This window comes from Myxocyprinus asiaticus, chromosome 31, assembly GCF_019703515.2.
Source record: "Myxocyprinus asiaticus isolate MX2 ecotype Aquarium Trade chromosome 31, UBuf_Myxa_2, whole genome shotgun sequence".
In the NCBI taxonomy this organism is placed as follows: domain Eukaryota; kingdom Metazoa; phylum Chordata; class Actinopteri; order Cypriniformes; family Catostomidae; genus Myxocyprinus; species Myxocyprinus asiaticus.
The window spans coordinates 25996898-26005739 of record NC_059374.1 but is presented as its reverse complement, the minus strand read 5'-3'; the positions used below and the strand labels follow the sequence as shown (position 1 = coordinate 26005739).

Here is an 8842-nt window from a genome sequence, read left to right as displayed (position 1 = left end):
CCTTTTAAAAGTTGAAAAGCCTATTTATGTTGCTATTGTAACTATGCTTGGTTATATGGTTAGTTGCATTTTATTATTTGGATTTAGCATTGTTTTTTTTTTTGTTTTTCCTGCCGTCTGCAACCCTATCAGAACAGAAATGGGTCACAAACCACCAGTTAAGAACCACACTGGTACAGAATCTTCTGGTTGGAGATGGGTATAGCATAAAAATGCTGAGTGAAGCCCTTCTGTGGATGAAACAGTTGGGAGAAGGTGGAGCTGCCAGGTCTAATCCTGTTATCCCAACCTTATTAATCCAGCCAGCCTTTACACCTCTTCAATCACCCACTGTGCAAACAAACATACATACATATACAAAAGAAAACATATACTTGACATAATGGAAGACAGCATGATGCTAGGTGTTGAAGGGATCAAGAAAACGATATTGTATGGAGGGACCAAAGAGATGCCCAAATTTGTCACAGGAACTAAGGTACAGCCATTCACAGTCTTACTGTGTTGGATAAATTTCAATACAATCCAGTTTACTGTTGTTGTATCAAAAGAGTAGTTCAGGGCAAATCAGCATTGTGTAGCTTCTGTATCTGCCATCTACTGTAAAGACTGTTAGAAACTTTTTCAAGATGTGAAACATTGCATTGTTTGTCTAATCGAATCTAGGGATCATGTCCTTTTTCATTACACACATAAGAAGTGGTCTTCTTTATGAGGTCATAAGGTCCATTCCAGTGCAGACACGGTAGTTTTCTTGGCTCTTAAATGTCATAGTAAATTTATCACAACAGTTGGAATGTCTGGGTTCAGCCCTACATGTAAAACATGACATAAGCAGAAACTATAAGGGCTTATTAGATACGTTTTGGCAGTGTCTTCAGTTTTTTGTTTAAAAAAGCAAAAAAAGCTAATGTAATTAAATATTGCTATAAACAGCAGATTGACCAATGTTCTTCTACCGATACAATACTGATTACAATACCGATTATAACCGATATATACCGATTAATCGGCAATCGGTGAAAAAGCGATAACCGATTAATCGGCCGATAGTTTTCAAATTGATTTATTGAATTGCCACTGATTAATCGATACAACCGATATATCGGTCAACCTTAGTTATCGTATTGGCAAAATGCAATATCAGTTGACCTCTATCGATAACCAATATGCAGAATCTTGTAATTTATCAAAAGAGACCAAATATTAAAGAACCGATAACTGATAAAGTATAAAAGTGTGAATATCGGTAAATAATCTTGTCAAACTGAATATCAGTTACTATCTCTAATAAACAGTTCTAACTCTTTCCCTTTTTTCCCGAAACACTTCTACCACCTCTTTTTTACTTCTCCCGTGCATTCCTTACAGGTGACCTTCCATTTCCGCACCCAGCTCTGCAACGATGAGCACACCGTCATAGATGACAGTAAGAAGGCTGGTACACCCATGGAAATGGTGATCGGGAACATGTTTAAACTTGATGTCTGGGAGACTCTGCTCACGTCCATGCGCATAGGGGAGGTGGCCGAGTTCTGGTGTGATGTCATCGTAAGTATTGTGATCCTCCACGTGGCCCTGGTCAGTAGTGCATCAGGGACACAAACTATGTGGAGTTGTGTTGCTCATGTAAATAACATATGTAGTGTACTGAAAATAATGATTTGTAATGAATTAAAAATTTAATGTTAAAATTTAACCTTTTCAATACGATTGTTTGAATCAAACAATAGCCAAATGATGGACAGTATAAGTGAGGTTTTATTTCCTCTGCTTATTTATTTTCTGGAAAATATGTTAAGCATTATGCCACCAAGAAATAAACACCCACCTTCCTAAAACCTTTAAATACCAAATAGCACACAGCTTAACTAAACCCAGTGTCACATTTAAACAAATGAGCATTCTTGTGTTATTTGTACTTGTGCAGGGCCAGTGAAACTCATCACACTCATGCCAGCATTATTTATGTAATTAAAGCTAAAGTAAATAGATAACCAATGCTTTCAGAGGAGACCAGGTGGCTGACATTTCAGTCAGTGACCTTGACCCTTATTTGCAGGCCCAAATAAGCTCTGGAATACCACAGTGGGTTCCAGACTTGATGTCATACATTAGCCTGACGGAGAGCTTAAGCTCTTACAAAGTAGGATTAATCTGAGCCTGTTTCACGTGGCATAATCATCATTATTTACTGCTGCCATCCCAGTTGCACCACCTGAAATAGATTAAAATGAAAACAGCCTGTATGTAGCATTATGAACAGCAAAAAGAGATTTATGGATACATTAGGCACAGAAACACACTTTGTATGCTTTGGAAATCAGTCCAAGTTGTGCTAAGCCTTTTTAAAAATCTTTTTTGGTGGAAATCATTGGACTTATTTCAATATCACTGAATGTTCAATGTTTTTTCCTCTGTGGCCGATCAGCACACTGGGTTGTACCCTATAGTGGCAAAGAGTCTGCGGCGTATTGCGGAGGGGAAGGATCCAGTGGACTGGCATATTCATACCTGCGGCATGGCCAATATGTTTGCCTACCACAGCCTGGGCTATGACGATTTGGACGAGCTTCAGAAAGAACCACAGCCTCTTTACTTTGTGCTTGAACTTCTAAAGGTCCGAATTCAGAATGAGTCTTCTCATAGACACACTGAGACTTTGGAAATTAGCAAATTTTTGAGTGAACATCCTTTGATATGCTTTTCATGTGGATTTTATATATTGCAAAATATATACTTATATATAACTTATTACCTTAGGTAGATCCTAGGTGCTTATGGTGCCTATGGAGCTTTAATTTACAGGATTCCCACACTACTACACTACACAAAAATTACCACTAGGTTGAGCTATGGTTATATTTTCAAATCTACTGTATTTTTCCAAGTCAACTCTAAAAGAATAGTTCACCCAAAATTTTAAATTCTCCCATAATTTACTCACCTTCATGCCATCCCAAATGTGTATGACTTTTTTTCTTCTGCAGAACATAAAGATTTTTAGAAGAATATCTCAGTTCTGTTGGTCCTCACAATGCTAGTGAATGGTGGCTAGACCTTTGAAGGTCCTAAAGCACATAAAGGCAGCATAAATGTAATCCATACGACTCCAGTGTTTAAATCCATATCTTCAGAAGCGATATGATTTGTGTGGGTGAGAAACGATCAATATTTAAGTCCTTTTTTACTATAAATCTTCATTTTCACTTTCAAATTCTTCTTCTTTTGTTTTTGCGGTTCGCATTCTTCATGCATATCGCCACCTACTGGGCAGGGAGGAGATTTTATAGTAAAAAAGGACTTAAATATTTATCTGTTTCTCACCCACACCTATCATATCACTTCTGAAGACATGGATTTAACCACTGGAGTGGTATGGATTACTTTTATGCTGCCTTTATGTGCTTTTTTGAGTTTCAAAATTTGGTCACCATTCACTTGCATTGTATGGACATGCAGAGCTAAATTCTTCTAAAATCTTCATTTGTATTCTACAGAAGAAAGAAATTTATACACATCTGTGATGGCATGAGGGTGAGTAAATGATGAAAGAATTTTCATTTCTGGGTGAACTATCTCTTTAAGAGACTCTTAGAAGAACACTTTTTTAAATGCATATAACACCTGATATTAATTGAAAGTTAATTCTCAATGTGAAACTTGGTAATATTAAAACAATAATCAAATTGTAACCTACTTTATGACATCATATATGCGATCAGTCCATGACACTTCTTGAAAACAACACAAAAATTCTGAAATTTTTCCCTGGGTCATGAATAATATGATACACAGATAACTGGGCAACGGTGTATGATGCTGTAAGTGTGTGTGGTTCAGGTACAGCAGCCCAGTGAGTATGACAGAGAGTCATGGGCTCTGAATGATGAGGAGAGACTGAAGGCAGTACCTGTGCTTCATGGTCAAGGGAACAAGCTCTTTAAACAGGGTCGTTTCGAGGATGCCACACTGAAGTATAAGGAGGCCATTGTGTGTATCAAGAATGTGCAGACAAAGGTAAGAATAGGCTGCTGTAACTAGTTGTTAATAATTTTCTACATAACCAAATAACAGAATTACCCCCAAAAATCTTCAACTGACTCTTCGCCAAGCTCCGCTCCTAGTTAGTGTTGCTTACTCAGACAAACTTTACAGAACATCCCATTAGAATCATTTGGACATTTCTATAATTTCTATCAATATTCAGTCAAATGTGCTCATAAAGAGGTAAAAAAGTAATGTATATTATTGTACAGTGGGTTGGAATGAAGTTTGACATTGCAAAGTATTGCTAAGGTAGAATTGGTCATTAATTTTTTAAGGCGGGGCTTTGTGAAAGGTCAACTGTTTTGGCCATTAAAGAATACGTCAAAGAATATAAAGATGATACTACGTGTAATACATTTTCTCATTGTGAAATGTGTCTGTTCCTCAGAAAAAGGCATGGGACGTTCCCTGGTTAAAACTGGAGAAGATGGCCAACACTCTCACTTTAAACTACTGCCAGTGTCTGCTGCACATGGAGGAGTACTATGAGGTCATTGAACACACATCTGACATCATCAACCAGCATCCTGGTGCGTATACTGAATATACTCACTTACTGTATGTCCAACATTTTAAAACTACCAAGACATATTGAAATGACATGAATACATCACATTAATGGTATAATAATACTGTACAACACCAAAGTACTAGAATGCATGGAAGAGATATCAAGGTATTATTATATTGAGAAGAAAATACCTGATGTGCTCCATGTCAAATACGCCAGCTGAAAGCATTTAGTGTGTTTTGTAGGGACGATGAAAGCCTTCTACCTGCGTGGCAAAGCACATATGGAAGTGTGGAATGAAGCAGAGGCAAGAGCTGATTTCACAAGAGTGCAGGATCTGGACCCAGGCATGAAAAAGACAATCAAAAAGGAGCTAGCAGTTCTCAAAATGCGTATGGAGTTAAAAAATGAGGAGGACAGACTGACGTACAAGGGCATGTTCACAAAAATAGCAGGAGAGCAAAAGACTCCAGAGCTAAAAGCTCCAGAACAAGAGACTTCTGCAGAAACAACTCTGGCTGAAGAACAAACAAATCTAGAACTAGCAAACTCAGAGGAAACAACTCCAGATCAAATGACTTCAGTAAAATCAGCTCAAGAAAAAACTACTGTGCTTATAGGCTTTGATCATGTGATCCCAGATCAATCAACTACAGAGGAAGCGATTCCAAAAGAAACCATTTTAGAGAAAGCGACTCTAGAACAATCATCTCCAGAGATTGAGACTCCAGAACAGATTACTAGAGAACAAGCAACTCAAGAACTAACAAACACAGTTCAGACAATTCTGGAGCAATCACCTCCAGAGCACATAACTCCAGAACAAGCAGCCCTGGTATCACTTTCTCTGGAAGAAATTACTCCAAATCACACAGCACCAGTCAATGAATCTCAGGAATCCCAAATTTTTCTAGAGAGTTCCAACAATGAGGCTCAACAATGAAGGAAACAGACAAAATTAAGCACTTCTGACCTTTTTAATTAAATTCAAATATTTGTCTAATGCTTTTCTTGTTATCACTTTACCATAGAGATTTTATACTAGTCAAATCATCCAATTAAAATAGTACTCCCTCACTTGCCATTTTCTGGTGGCTGATTCATCAGTAGTAATTAGTGTCTCAAAACTTCATGGTATTACTTCATAAACCTAATGATAACTGCCCCAATCTTATTACTGTACATATCCCTGTGTACTGTAGATAACGTCAATGTAATTAAAGTAATAATTAAAATTAATTACTTAATTACATGAGCAATTAAAATATTTTAATTAAAAGTACATGCATTTAATTATATATGGCTTTCTGTTACCTATATTTTTCATGTTTCCTCAAAAATTCTTATGTTCTAATGTAGTCCTTATGTAGCAACTTATGTTTTTAATGCACACAGCAATGTCTAAAAATTATCTTCAAGCAATGTTTATCACAGACCTTAATTGAAAACTGCTTTTCTGGAAAAAATAAAAAAATAATAAATTCCAAAAGGCAACCCATGGCTTGAAAATATGAATTAGCTTTTAGGACAACAAATTGAACAGCTTTATAAAGCCAAATACAAGTATGGTGGGGAGCTTTCATTATAAAAAAGGAATTCAAAAGATGATATAAAGATAAAAACACAGAAGTTTCTGGAGCTGTACTGTAATTTATGTCGTACAAATTATAGAATAGACTAAAGTTAGTTTCTCTAATCTTCAGTTTTCTGGAGAAAGACTGGATAAGAAACTCTATTATGGATCAAAAGAGCAAGAAATGGGCTCTGGAAACATCAAGGAGGATCAAGTTGTTTAAAGGTGCACTCAGTTACTTTTTTTGTTTGTGTCATTCTGCACTTACACTTTGACATGGATGCAGCATCATTCAAAATCAATTGTTTTCAGTTGAAGATGCCACTGTAGAAATTCAATATTCACAGCCAGCCATGATTACTTTAATCCATGATTTTCAGTGTCATACTAACAGGGTGGTAACTGACATTAAGCGAGTAATATTCAGCTGGTCATGTGATCCTAACATGGCAGCCCCCATGAGGGGACCCTCTCTATGTACACAGCTTTTTATAAGGCTACAGTAATGAGTGGAGTCTTCATCTCACATGAGTGGTCATGGATTTTCTAAATATGTTTCAAAATTACAATTCATTTCTTTAGAAGTAAAACTTTATTATAAGTAATGCTCTAGGGTTCCTGAAACAGCTTGCAATGAGATCTGTTGAGGGACACACAAGGATCACAGGCTGGATCAATGCCACTACATCATATGATATTGCTTTAAGGGGGATTCCCCTGTGTAACTAACTATTCCCCATATCTTCCCAGCACATCCACATGCTAATATAACAGTCATCATGGTTATGGAAGGCCAAATTATATTTTAACGTTCCTAGCATTACTTGTCATTATTGCATTTTTACTAGTAAGAATTCCAATTAGCTCTCTTATGTAATGTGTACTAGTAAGAATTTTAATAAGAGAGCTCTACAATTGCATTTTACTAGTTAAATTCCAATTATAGAGCTCTACAATTTAATATTACTTGTATTTATATGTTTCTATTGACTCCCAGTAGCGGTTTTCCCCACCATGCAAACCACGAAATTGCATGGGGCCCTGGACGTTGGGGGAGTCCCCACCCCAGTAGGAAAGCTTGAGGGATGACATGATGTTCTGGGTACATGCATGAATACATTGTTGTCAGTGCTCTCAGAGCGGATCACATTAGAGGTCCGCCAGGTTCGGGTCAGTTTTTCAAGCAGGACTTTGTGTTCAAGTTTGTAATTTATAAAAAAATATATACAGGACTTCCAAACTTGTTTCGCTCATGAATTAGGGGCTGTTCAGAACGAACACGTATTTGGGGACATATGCTATGTATTTTTCCATAGTTTTCCAATCTAAAAATGCTGGACGAACGTCTTTGACTGCTGTACAGTGTCTCGCTGTTTCTTCAGTGTCTCACGCAGGACCGGCACATTTTTAGACACTGTTTCAAGTTAAAAATAACTTCAGGTCAGGTCTCAAAAATGCACGTCGAGACACCTGCGTTCTGTTTCATTCGTTGCGATATGTCTAGATTGTTTTTAGTGCAGGTGTCACAAAGATTTAAATTTTTGAACAAGTTCAGGTTGCAAAGAGGTGACTATTACAATGTTTAACATTATTCCAGATAGTTCTGCACCAAGCAAAGTTTCAGCGCTTGATAAACCGCAATGTTTTTTCCCCTTCTGCTCTAGTGTGCTGAGGGGCCGCCATGCCTTGTATGTTTACTTTTACTGTTAATGTTATGAATGTTGCCTACGATCATTACATTAAATACAGCCTTTTGCAACATGGTGAACAATAAACTGCAGCGACAGAATATAAGCTCCAGCTGAAAGTAAATAAGACAGAAATATATTACTATTGTATGCAACAAATCCTCAAAGTAATAATAATACTCTATCATACTGTATTATAATGAAAAACTGAACAACAATGAATAATTGTTGGGCTATAATAAAAATAAATAACAAAAGATTTCCAAAATGTTAGTATATATGTAGTATATATAGGTAAATATTGCTTTTTTTATCACTGTATTGTCGGGGGGAAAAAATGGAAAATATGCATTCATTATCTTGAACTAGAATTTTATTTCATTAAACATTTTGAATGTACTTGGCTACAACAGCTGATAGGATGAATTGAAAAATATGATTTTAAATCAATTTTATGTCATTTAAGCTAAATGTTTCGAAATGGGGCCCCGGGTTGGTCGGTTGCTTGGGGCCTTAGAAATCGTAAACCCGCCCCTGTTGACTCCCATTAATTTTTAGCTACAGAACTCTACAATTGAATTCTTCCGATTAGAGCTGTAATTGCATTTTTACTAGTAAGAATTCCAATTAGAATCCATTACTTGTAAAAAAAACCAAAAACAAATTAAAGATATGTTTAATTGCAGAGCTATGTTATTGAATTACAGAGTTCTTCCATTACATTCTCTATTCAGTGCCATCTCATTATGGTAATTGCACCTTATGCATATTCATATTCATCTGGATTGTATAAGTTTGCAGGTAGGAAAATGTATATAATTATGTATATAAAATATAATTTATAAGTTTTAGGTTTATAAATAAAATATAAGTTTTTTTTTTAGTGATTCTGATCTTAAATTGAGGACAGAATATTGCTGCAGCTATTTGACCAAAATCAGGATCCTTTGAACCATCTTTAAATATCTGAATCATGGACAAATAGCCTATGCCAAGTTCAGAAACACATAGGTACCACTA

At 36.2% G+C, this 8842-nt stretch overlaps 1 protein-coding gene across 1 annotated transcript; it reads left to right on the top strand.

The window, feature by feature from the left end:
* The first annotated feature begins 336 nt into the window (after positions 1 to 336).
* aipl1 (aryl hydrocarbon receptor interacting protein-like 1) lies at positions 337 to 6031 on the top strand. The gene is made up of 6 exons (XM_051665428.1): positions 337 to 478; positions 1372 to 1551; positions 2432 to 2620; positions 3844 to 4020; positions 4439 to 4580; positions 4807 to 6031. The coding sequence occupies exons 1-6, from the start codon at positions 383 to 385 to the stop codon at positions 5502 to 5504; spliced, it is 1482 nt and encodes a 493-aa protein (XP_051521388.1). The 5' UTR covers positions 337 to 382; the 3' UTR covers positions 5505 to 6031.
* The last annotated feature ends 2811 nt before the right edge of the window (positions 6032 to 8842 follow it).

Coding starts and splice junctions, on each gene's coding strand:
- aipl1 (XM_051665428.1), top strand. CDS start 383: ATGGAAGACAGCATGATGCTAGGTGTTGAAGGGATCAAGAAAACGATA. Junction 479..1,371: donor AATTTGTCACAGGAACTAAG/GTACAGCCATTC, acceptor CATTCCTTACAG/GTGACCTTCCATTTCCGCAC. Junction 4,021..4,438: donor TCAAGAATGTGCAGACAAAG/GTAAGAATAGGC, acceptor TCTGTTCCTCAG/AAAAAGGCATGGGACGTTCC.